We start from the raw sequence: 12,747 nt of genomic DNA on the forward strand, positions 1-12,747 counted from the left end.
ATATTAGTTTTTGTGATCAAAAGGTGGAATTAATGTCCATTCACCAGCGCGATGACCTTTGGTCGGCTATTTCGATACTCCCCTGTATCGATATTAAAATAAATATCAGTCCAACAGTTTCTTTGTTAACAGATCCTGCCGATTGATAATTCTATGAGGCGGCGTGGGGGTGCAATTGGTTTTTTGGCTATCTCAAATACGGAGATGACGTCAAAGGAAGCATCACTTTAAACATGGGCGGTGATATGTGAGTACTAGCTAATGAAGCTATAGCCCCTATTATCATGTCCTAGGTACTAAACTGTGAGGAGTTACATATTAGTTTATAACTTACATGTACATTGTATAATTAATATAATAACATTTTCTTAACAATTTGAAGAGTATTATTTATCCTAAGTGCTCTATTTCTTGCGCTTCTTACAGAGAAATTCTATTAATAGCCAACGAATTAACATGAAACTGATGGACACACTACGTTATATAATCTATTGGAATCCAAAAGCCAATTAGGTTTAAAGTATTCAGATGAAGATGATATGTATATGAAGAATAACGTACAATATTTGATCAATAGCTCAATACGTTCTATAGTAAAAGAAATCTTGCACAAATTGAAAACTAATTTTTTCTGTTAGAATTTAACTTACATTTACTTTTAAATAGTTTTTAAACTTTAAACTGTGCTTTTATTGGGGCGAACCTTTTGAGGTTTGTTTTATGGTGTCGTAATCGTGCTAATTTTAATTTGATGTAAAAGTCGACCTATGCTTGCATTTAAGATTTTCAAGGCTTCCTCTGAGATGAGGAAACCTGAAAGCCACTGGTAATTGTGGAAGTTTTATTGTAAGTTTTAAATTACAGATTTTTACACTGAAGTGGTATATTCTTATCTATAATTGATTGGCGGCTAGAGGGCTGGTGTAAGACTTAAGTTGACGTAAATCTCAATTTTTATCCATAAGAATATTTCTCTTTTGGTTTTGTGGTTGTAAAGATAAAACACAGGTGTTTGCTGCAGAGCCACATTAGAACACACAAAACTGTAACACACAAGAAATGGGGGATATTTATGGCTCTACAACGTGAGGCGTGTAAAAGTCAACTGAACATTTGGCCGACGCACTAAACCTGACGTATTGCCGCTTAGACGGCTTTTACCGCTCTTGAGGACGTAAACGAACTTTTGTAGACATTTCGGAAAATATATGGCAGAATACACGTTTTTGGAAGACTTTGTTGTTAATTGTGACGTATACTTCTTGTTTGCTTCAAAATATGCCAATCACATATTAATTAATACGAAGAATAATAGCTTGATAAACAATTATTATACTTTGCTTGACTTAACAGCTGTGATCTCTTTAAAACTATTCATTAATTCATTAATGGGTTTAAATGGACTAACTTCTTAGTAAAAATATATTTTAGGGAGGTAAATACTACAATTTGACAAACTAACTACTAAATTATTTCCTATGCTTATTATTTGACAGCAATGCGTACTTAGATTGTGTATTGCATTAGTTACAATTTGAATTATAAAATGAGTTTGGATTTTTTTATAACACCTTTAATAAAAATAATGTGTTGTTAATCGAATTATGAATAATTCAAAGCTTTCCATAGTGATCTCATATTTAAATTGGAAATAAATCTCACATTGTATGCATGGGCTTTCGTGTGGTTTGGTAAACAGTTTTAAGTCAACTTTTTAAATTATTAAATTTATACTAACTTAAAAACAAGGATAAAACACGTCTAGATGTTAATAGATATTTTAATGATTACAACCATAGTTTATAACTCTACGGTATATAATTATATTATTATTTTTCAAGGGTTTTATATTTGGTTAATGTAAAGCTTGTTGATTGTTCATTAATCTAATACTCATTGACCAACAATATTCAACTTTCTTAAATATTCTATAGTGAGAATTAATTATGTTTTATTTTTCGTATTGGATCAATATTTTTTTACAGTAATATAAAATACTTTGTAATTATTCTAAAATTAATTAAATATTAATATCAATATCATTGGAAAGAAATACAATAAATAAGATAAAAATTCAGTTTAATCCAATCCTATGTAGTTATATTAAACAAGGCGTTTAATAGAATGAGAGTGAATAAAATGGCTAAAACCTATATCACTCATTGATAAAAACTGAGATTTACGAGTATTAGTAAAAGCAGATTTTTTTATTTTATAAGAAACCATGATAGTTTTTCATGTTGAAAATTACTTTTCCGCTTAAATCATTGTAAAATCATTGATAATACTGTAGTTGTGTGGATTTCATGGATTCTGAGATTTGTCCTTGAAGGGTTTTATACAGATGACCATATGCTCCACAAATCTCTTTCATTGAGAATAGTACAAAGCTTTTATAAATCTAAATTTTAATTACTGTCACTCCACAAACCCATGAATTTTGTGATTAGTCCTAAGGAATTAGGAGATTTTAAGTAGGGTAGGAGACATCACCAGGCATACCCGAGGAGATAAAGTTTTAGAAAAAATACAGAACAGCAAAAGTAAATTTGTTTTTCACATCTTATAACCGACAGCGTTGTGTTTATAAATTTATATATTACTGAGTTAATAAGAGAAGTTACCACCGCTTCATACTATTTGTCATATTGTTAAGTACAGAGGCCAGCCTGGAAAAATTAAAACAGATTGCCCTTGACGAAAAGGTGTGTTTAAAGGTGTTGATGGAGATTGGCCAGAGTTCAAACGTCTACACCTATTTAACTCGTTAGAATTAGGACCTCAATATCTAAAAGTATAGCACGTGAATAATAAGATCTTCGAATTAATATGGCAAGAAGTTTTGAATCTCTTACGATCTGTTATGAATATTAGGATAGCTCTGAAACTATTTCCCTTCCTATTAATCGAACCCATACGCTCATAGATTCACTTCAACAGAGTTCTTAGAAAAAAATGAGATTTTGATAAACGTTTTTCCTACAGCTTTTAATGGTTATATAGAACAATCACTGTATAAGATAAAATCACGGTATCGGACATTTACAATGGCTATATGTTACAAAATGTATAATATAACGTTTTTAGGATTGGAACCTATAATTTTCGTCAGGTGGAGGGATATTAATACATACAATAATAAAGAACAGAAGAAATGGAAAAGGGGTTCAAACATACCCGAAAGTTTCAGTACCAGTATCCCACTTTTATCTGTTAACTGGTGTAACGTACGTGTATCTTTATCGTGACTTGCATCTTGTGCAGTGACAACGATTGGATTTTACTCCAAGATATGTTTAAACCCTTTTCTCTCCCTTCTTTTGTTCTTTCTGTTTTTTTCTTTTTGTATGTATTGATACCTTCCACCTGAAAAAGCGGATAGATTCCAATCCTCAAAATATACCTTTTGTAACGTATAACGATGCCAAATGTCCGAAATCCGTTATCTTTTCAAAACCTTCCATCGTCAATAAAAAAATTAAAACAAAGAATCTCTGCATCTCATCCAAAGTTGGAGTAAGCGTAAAACTTTGCAATCTCCACATATTGCTTAATTGGGCATTTACTTTTGGAAGACGAAATGTGTACTTAAATCTCTGAGTCAATTATGGAAATAAAAAAAGTACATTTCCGTAACAATTCTCGAACAAGACTCCTAAAAGGTAGGCATAAAAGTTACTGGGAATATTTATATAGTAACCTTGATACCAGAGTTTGGGTATCAGGTACAGTTGAGATACCAAGAATTATTACCTTAAATAAAACATAGGTTTGTACACATTTATCGGAGGGAATGTGTTAAATGCGGGCATAACGAACGTCTTTCATATTTTTCAGCCAGTCCAAAATAGTAAAGGTGAGCGTGGCTCTCGCTGTGTTCTTCACCTATGGACTACAGTTCACTGCTTGCTTCGAGGTGGTCAGGAAGGCTGCCCAATCTCACATTGGTAAGGGCAGGGAATTAGTGGGATTCTACATCATCAGGAATCTTCTCATTTTTGGCACAGGTGAGAATCAAACTGTTTTCCTGTAAACGAACAAATTAAACTATGGAATGATTTGTAGTAAAAGTTATATGTATAAATTTAGACATTATAAAAGATTGTGCAATTATAATTTTTTAACGTACTAAATTAATTTGGAAACACGTTGCGATCTGCTTTTGGTTGCAGAAGCCGTAAAAAACGATGCTCTATTTCGAACTTACACACAGCACAAACCAAGTCCATTACTAGTTTAAAAATCCAAAATGATGCAAGAAAACCATCAAATTCAATTAAAGTCATTATGTACGTTTTATTTCTAGGGTCAGTAATATCTGCGTAACTGTAAATTTTGAGAGTTAAGCCAAATATTCTAAAGTTTACAGAGGCTAAGATTACTATTTTGGTATTGTTTTTTAACACGATTAATGCAGGGATCCCAACATATACAATAAAACATCCAAATACTAAGCCTGTCACGCGGCACTTAAATAGGCTTTTCCACTCTAATAGCCTGCAAAGATCATTAAGCTGTAGTTTTATTCTCCCATTGATCAAAAAATGGTCACAAAAACGTCTGTTTATTCAGCTAGTACTATAATTACGCTACACAAAGCCTCGCTAGTATCTTGAAATTATAAAGTTACTATGAAGTTATAAAGAGCTCTGCAATATTTTATAGAACTGATTTTGTCTGTCTACAGTACTGTTTGGGATAGCAGTGCCTCAACTAGCTCCAGTCATCTCCCTGGTCGGGTCAGTGGGGTTCTCTGTTCTGGGACTGTTCCTGCCGGCCATCACAGAGACTATCGTCTTCTGGAACGGCGGCCTCGGCTGGGGGCGGTGGCGTCTCTGGAATAACGTCGGGCTCGCTATCATCGCTATCTTCGCCCTCATCAGTGGGACCAGCGACGCTATAAGAGACAGTTCCTCCAACTATCAATAGCGGCGTTTACAATGAAATATAGCATACGTGCCGTTACATTGTTTGCCTTTAAATCAGGGGCGAACATCTTACTAGTCAAAAACTTGTTTGAATTGTATCAGTTTATATAACTTAAATAAAGACAGCAAACCTGTACTTATAGAATGCACCAAAGTTTGATGCGTAGCCAAGCCACAGTATACCTTAATTATTTTCCTTTAATTTAAGTCCAATGACGATTCCTTTAATATAATTCTTTCCTCGTATAGTCAGTTATTTAACAGTCTTTCGTTATTGGTCTCTAAAAAGGATTAGTATACGAATTTGTAAAAGTGTATGTGTACCTAAAAGTATATTTTAGGTCTCTTCTATTTTAATTTACTTAGGATAAAAGTTTCATTACAAACAAAAATGAAGTTTCCAACTTACATGGAAAAAAACTACACTATTTTATAAAATTCATACCAAAATTTTGGGAAATTGTGAGATGTGGCTATGGTTTGTGAATAAGGGATTAAACAAAATGAAATTGCAAATTATATAGAATAAAACTAAATTTTTTATAAATCATACGACGATGTTAAGAAAACATTGGATTTGGCCATGGTTTATGCCTAAGTGAATAAAAGATGTATTTAATTTCAAAACTTTGTGATTTATTTTCAGTTAATACAATCTAAAAGTTCAGTAAAACCAAAACGAAGTATTTTGATTCCACTTTTTTATTTATATATGGAATTAAACTAATTTGTATCGAAAACTGATGATTGGGTCTTTTAAGCCAACTCCGTCTGAACATTGTATTGCCCATATTAAATTATTTATCAATCCAAAAACACTTTTAAAAGCAATTATTTATATTATACTATATGTTTACTCTTCAGATTCACTTATCCAGGATTAGTAAACTGCTAGATAAAGTATGATAAAATAATAACAAAATAAATAATACACTTTGTAATTTGTATACTGGGTATGATAAGCTAGGACAGCAAAGGTACCTCTCTTACATCCCCCATTAAGCTTTTTTATTTTTGCTAAGGGTAGGAAAAAATATCTATTATTAGGTTAATTACATAAAACTAAATAACCCAAAAATAGTTTGAGAAAATTTAACTTTTCATGCTAATATATTGTAATCATTGTTTTGCTAAGAAATCACACAATTTTCTTTTAAAATTGGACAAAATTAACTAAATATTATTCTTTAGTTAAAGCTTGCAGCTGTACTCACTACTTCATTCTCTTGTTAACGAAGTTTTTACAACTCTCTGTTGGAATAATTCAGACTAACTTCTTAGACAAGATGTTCCATCAAGTTCTTAATTAAAAGTTCGTAACTGTAACATTTGGGTCTCTGTCATTTTGTATTTAGTGCTCCCGACAGATGCCGAGTTTGCAATTCATAAAACATTAGTACTTCGAAATATTATTAAATTTAAAGTAAAATACAGAAAAATAATTTTACTTACATGTAGTTTAAAATCATACAGTGCACTCAACCAATAGTTTCTACACAAAAATATATATCTTATTTTAGAAAGTTTAAGTAAATTATTTGTTAAGTAACTTTTCATGCGAAAATAATTTCACTGTAATTCAACTCTAATGCGCTTTTGACAACATCGCAGTTTGGTTTCAAAAAGATATATTGAACTTCTAGTGCTGCCAATAATGTAATGGAGACCATTTTAGGAGTTTTGGAGGAGTCGCAGTATGTCCGGTGCTATATAGTAATAAAGGTTTCCGATTGTGTTAACCATTCTGTCTTTATGGGCAAACTGGAAAATATATGAAATATAGCAGCTCTCTCAAATTAATTCTTTCCTCGTACTTCTCTAGAAGCAATCAGGACGTTGCACTATGAAATAAGAACAGTTTCAGGGAGGTTGTATGAAATTTAGTTGGGAGTACCCCAAGGTTCCATACTTGTCCGTTCTTATTTTATATATAGGATATTTTCAGCTATAAATTTAAGTTAACTATTTCGGGATGAAAAATTTTTTTTTGTATATAAATATAATTAAAACATATGTAACAATTTATAATGAAAAATATAAGAAAACCATGCAAATTTATCACTTCTAGTTTATATGCCGCGAGCCAGTTTGCTTGGTATAAGAGCAGAACCTGGTATTTTAAAATACAGCCTCTATATTCGTCAACTAGCTGTGTGGAAAATTTAAGATTTTCTCTTGACAAAGAAAAACAAAAACTTTAGTGTTTTAAATATTAGAAAAGATAAAAATATATTATTTGTAATAGAACAAAACTTCAAACGAAAGATAACAAAGGATATTTAATTGGTAATATTTCTGAATAGGAACAGGGCAGCTAGTTAGTAAAAATAGGTCAGTGGAGCAAATTGGATTAAATCAGTTTTCCATTGTTTTAAGCGAATTATAATTTAGTAAATAAAAACTTTAAATTAATTAGTTGATTTGAGTGTTATATATCTTTGCATTAATATTAAAAATAAAAAAATAATAGTAATTTGGGCTAAAATCAATAATTATATGAGTAACATAATTCTGATTTTACAACTTGACATGAAGCAACCTGCTTTATTAAAAATATTTTTATATTAAACAGGACTTAAGTACTTAATTTATCTATTTAGATGTATTATATGCCTTGGATAGTTTAGTTTGAACCCAAATAATATTATTTATACTTTAGACGAACAACATTTTGTAATATTTTAGATTTTAAGCAGATTTCTTTAAATGCAAATTATGCAATTGCTTAAAAAATGTATAAAAAATCAAACTTGTTATGTTTACTTACAAATGCACTAAATTCAAACGTCGCCATTTATAACCTCTGTGACACAGATCGTAATCGAAACGTTATTTTGTGACCGACAAGGCTAAAACCATTGCAGCCAATTTGTTACAGAGGAGCTTTAAAAGCTGTAAAACTTTACAGCCAGTGTCGGACCGTGCTTAATCCTGATTAAGCTGCAATATGCACACATTGCTGGATCACAGCACATATACTGGTGCTTTTATATCAGCTGATTAGTTTAATTTTAACGTACGACGGGGGAAATAGACTGGAAGACTGTGTACTGTAATCAATACCGAAAATTAGATTTCCCTTGTTATGAGCTATTTCCCAAACTAATAAACTTTTACAGTAAACTGGGTTTCTATCAATAACACATCTGTAGCTTCAGTATTAAGTTTATATTAAACAGTTTTTCTAAAACCTAACTTAATATACGAGTAATAGCTTATATTATATCCTTAAGGGGAGGCGGAATCCCTATCTCTGTAATGCTAAAATAAGGAACATTTTCTCAAAAAACTACTATGCCTATTGTTTTGAAATTTTTGTCAGTTATTCATATGCCTTTTATACATAGCCTGAGTGTTTTTTTTAAGTATTTATATAAAAAAATAAGTATGTTATAATTTTTTTTTTCCCATGACACCTAAAATATTCAGATTTTTTTTTAGATTTAATTTTTTTTTACCAAATTAGTTAACTTAAGGCCACAAAAAAACTCAGGGTGTGTAAAACTATTACATACATATTTTGTAAAAATTTGAACTCTCTATCTTCAGTATTTCTAGAGAAAAATGTACCTTATGTCAAAAAAATATCGATTTTCGGAAAACGGCTAAAAACTAAAACTGTGCATTTATTTACTTACATTAGTATATTCCACTCTTATATGCAGGGTTTTCATCTTCCACCTCTTCATGCCTTCTCTTCAGAATCCTCTCTTTTCTTCTTGCCAGCCTCAAGAAGTCTGAAATGGCTTTTTCAGCTCTTCGGATGCTTTCTGAGTCTAGAGATTTCATCGCGTTTATTAATCGGACAACCAGGTTCAAGTCCCATTGAGTGCAGAACTCTGCATTTGGTAACCTGCCCATCATTGTAAACTGGCCATTGTAACTGCCCATGATTGCTACATTAGGTATTTCAACCTTTTTAGAGTTATTAAATTCTTCACAAAAGTTACAATGTGTGCAAAAGAGTTCTAGTTTCGACACTAAGCCAACATAATTCATGGAACGCAACTGTAACCATTTTTCTTACAGTTTTTGCAAAGAGAACATTCTTGGAGTTTCTCTGATAGTATACTGATATCTATAATTTCATTCTTATAGCTATGATCTGTAGCATATTGGCTATACCCCGAAAAGTCAATTTTTCTTTGATGAGCTAGACGCTTTGGTAGGCCTAGGCCTAGGAGAGCTAGGAACACTAGCAGATGAATGTACAGGTACACCTTGTGCTACCTTCTTTTTTCCACGTCCACCAACTCCTTTCCTGCTTTTAGTTGTTTTATAAGTAGGTCTAGGCATTATGAATAAATAATACAACCAATAAACGAAACTGTAAGAATCACAAACGCTAGTAAAAACTTTCACAGAAACTCATAACGTCCCATAAACAATAACAAACAAACAGGTTATGTTTACAATATTTATTCCCTAGCAACAGAAGACAGTAAGCAGTTGTCTATATTCAGTGTTGCTAAATGAAGCAAAATTAAATAGCAACAGAAATGATGGGTAGATATACGTATGTATGCAAGCGAAAATATTCTAGTAAAAACTGACCCTGCAACAAAAGTTCAAGGATTTATTTTGTAATGAAATATTTAGATAACCCAGATGTATTATATATCAATGAACTCGGAAAAATGTATATTTTAATAAAATACAATAAAAAAAAGTTTGAAAAAAAAAAAATATTTTTTTTGTTCCGCCCTCCCCGCATTAAAAGAAAAATCATAATCTTAAGATTTTCTCCAGATAAAAAAAGAGGATAGGGCATAAAACTAGTCGTATTTTTTAATATACGTATAACGATGATAAACGTTTTGACATCCTGTTTTTTAACCTCATGTAATAGTTTGCACAATTATTCCTAGATTGAATGGATATATTGATTATGATGAATGAAAAAGCGTAAAATCTAATAGATCGAAAATGGACGTCATAAAAGGCAACACTACACTTTTTAAACCACTGAATTTATTTTTATTGACATATGTAACATAGTATAAATCTCATATCTTAATTATGAGTACGTCACATACTAATTACATCTTTAACTGCAGGCTACACCGTTAAAACTCGTCTCAGTTGGCATTTCAACTACCACGGTTTATTACTCTCTCGTTTTATAATTCAACACAGTTAATAGCGACTCGGCAATGCCAGATTAAACTTTCATATGTCAAACAGCTCCTCTGAAATAAGCTTGACATCAAATGATTTTCTCGGTGTCATAGTATGGCTTTAACGTAGTTGAAATAAAGTATTATTAATTTTTCAACCAGAGAAAACTAGTTTTCTATGTTTTTGTTTGATTTTACTAACTTGCTTCATAATAGTCTGAAATCAAACCTGCGTTAATTAATTTTAATTCCAGTTAATAAATGCTATTCAGACATGGGCTGAGGCTAGGACAAGAAAATAAACGTTAGGTATCGGCACTATTGGTGTTTGTCATACAGAGAAAAGTAGTATTAGTTTTGGCCTTATTGGCAGTACATATTTATATATGAGAGAACTATGTTATTCCATTATAGATTTTTATGTTGAAAATAGGAGGCAACTAGATGGACAAAAAAGGGTGTACCAAAAAAAAATTATGGTCGCCTGTAAAGTCGGTTTTTACGGGCGAAAGATTTTACGTGACAACGTCTTTTTCTCGGTAGAATATTTATTGATATGAATATTATTAAATTGCACAATAGGAACAAGGAATTGAATGAAAATAAGAATTGCACAAATTTTAACTATAGAAATATATTTTGTTTACTAAAACATTGTACATAATTTGAAATTAATTAAAATTTGTTTATTGTAAATGGTAAAGTTGAATAAAACATTTACTAAAATTGGAATTTGAAATTCTTGCTAAACACAGTTAAATTCTAACTCCGCGCGTGGTGATTGGTCGGTTTAGTTCGTTTTGTTTGGTCGCACTGTTATGACAGGTTAGAGGTTATAATTTGTTATTTTAAATGTTTGACTAGCAATACGCGCTGTTTCTTCTCAATCGACTGAATTACGATTGATTGCAGAGTGATTTAAACTAATAATTTACTTAACACTATCAACATTTGTCAATAGTATGACATAACCTATAAACTCAGTTTCTCAACTTTTGTGTCAATCTAACAATTAATCAATCAATCATAGTTTTACGATAATGAAATATCAGTGTACAATTATTTACCTTTATTGTTGTAGTTGTTGTAAATGACGAATCTAAGCACTCCACATTTTTCACGAATAAACATAGTTATCTGCTTTATCCCGTGCGGCAGACCCACAGTTATCTGTTTTATCCCGTGCGGATCCCGTGCGGCGGACCCACTGGACGGGCATCCGTAACGTTACCGGGCGTTACACTTTTTCATGAGTGACTCCGAGCCGCAACCTAATTTAAGAAGTTGTCACGTCAAAAACGATGGATTGTTAGACCCGTCCTCAAGTGTTGTTTATTAATATTTGTAAATAATAAGAGGAATAACACTCTTTTAATTATATTTTTACAAGATTTAGAACCTTTAAATAAACCAATCTTCTCCAAATTCACCCAAGAGCTAACTTTGATTTTATCTCCGTAGCTTATGGAGAGTTAAAAGGCTCAATCTGCCTACAAATATTTAAAAATAAGACAATCATGAAGGTTTAGGAGTAGCTCAATCTTTATTGGACAAAGAGTCAAGTTGAAATATGCTCTGTATAGACCACATAACCTGATATTAAATGTAAGTAACTATGGGAACATTATTTCCAAAATTTAAGCGGTTGGAACAGTGAGGTGTAAACAATATCTTTACTCAACGAACATGCGGACACCCTTCTTAATACCTCTGCACTGATCATAGATAGTAAGTTCCAGAGTAACAGATTATAATCTAAATGAATTGTAATTATGATCATATTAAGACTTTTATTTTGTTAAGTGGAAAATTGGTTAATTTACAATAGTTTTAATCTTAGATGACACATCAATACAGGAAAGGATGTTCCTAATACTAACACTTAGTATTATTAAATCATCAACAAACCAAAAGTTGCTGTACTGGTAAATGGATTGTCCAGGGATGTGTTGATATTAATAGTTGAGGACGGAGATAGGTAAGAGGAAGAAGGGTGTAACTCTGGGTGAGGTGTGACGAAAGCAGGACGAAAAATGTTCCCGGACAATCAAGTCAGTGTCTCTCAGAGAAAAATAATTTGCGGCTTGTTATAATTTAAAAACATTTCAGGGCGGTATTTCATTCCTCTTGGAAGAACCACTTTGTAATATTTAACATAATCATTCTACTAAGAAAATTCTGTCATTAGTATACCAGTATTATACAGTCGTTTTTAAATTTAGCCAGCAAATACAGTATTAAAACCATAGGTAATTGTATAAAGAATATAAATTTTTACCTTTGAATTGTAGCAAAATCATATATATGTATATCATATATTCATATGTCATATTTTCCAACCGAGTACGTAAACACGTAAACAAATATTAGCTACACTTTAATGTTACTGAATATTGATGTTTGTTGGTGGATACCATGTGTCGATAGAAACAAACAGTTTTTAACCAGTTTCAGTGTTTTCTCTTACAAGAGCATTTACTGATTATATTGACTGACCCTAAACTGTGTAAATATATTGTCTGGAACATGTGTACCACTCTGTTGCATTATAACATATATGTTATTTATATTCAATACGTGGTCCTTTGGCCCCTTACAAATGAATTAAGGATATTATTATCAATCCTTGCTTCAGTGTAACAGAGAGTAAGGAACTTCATCAGAGATAACGTTTTTACTTTCGTATCAGCTCTATCCCAAAG

At 31.6% G+C, this 12,747-nt stretch overlaps 1 protein-coding gene across 1 annotated transcript; it reads left to right on the top strand.

Annotated features, from left to right (window-relative positions):
• Window positions 1-233: 233 nt before the first annotated feature.
• LOC124370423 (proton-coupled amino acid transporter-like protein pathetic) lies at window positions 234-4,929 on the top strand. The gene is made up of 3 exons (XM_046828708.1): window positions 234-247; window positions 3,838-4,007; window positions 4,688-4,929. The coding sequence occupies exons 1-3, from the start codon at window positions 234-236 to the stop codon at window positions 4,927-4,929; spliced, it is 426 nt and encodes a 141-aa protein (XP_046684664.1).
• The last annotated feature ends 7,818 nt before the right edge of the window (window positions 4,930-12,747 follow it).

Source organism: Homalodisca vitripennis, unplaced genomic scaffold (genome assembly GCF_021130785.1).
Source record: "Homalodisca vitripennis isolate AUS2020 unplaced genomic scaffold, UT_GWSS_2.1 ScUCBcl_166;HRSCAF=1475, whole genome shotgun sequence".
NCBI classification, from domain to species: Eukaryota; Metazoa; Arthropoda; class Insecta; order Hemiptera; family Cicadellidae; genus Homalodisca; species Homalodisca vitripennis.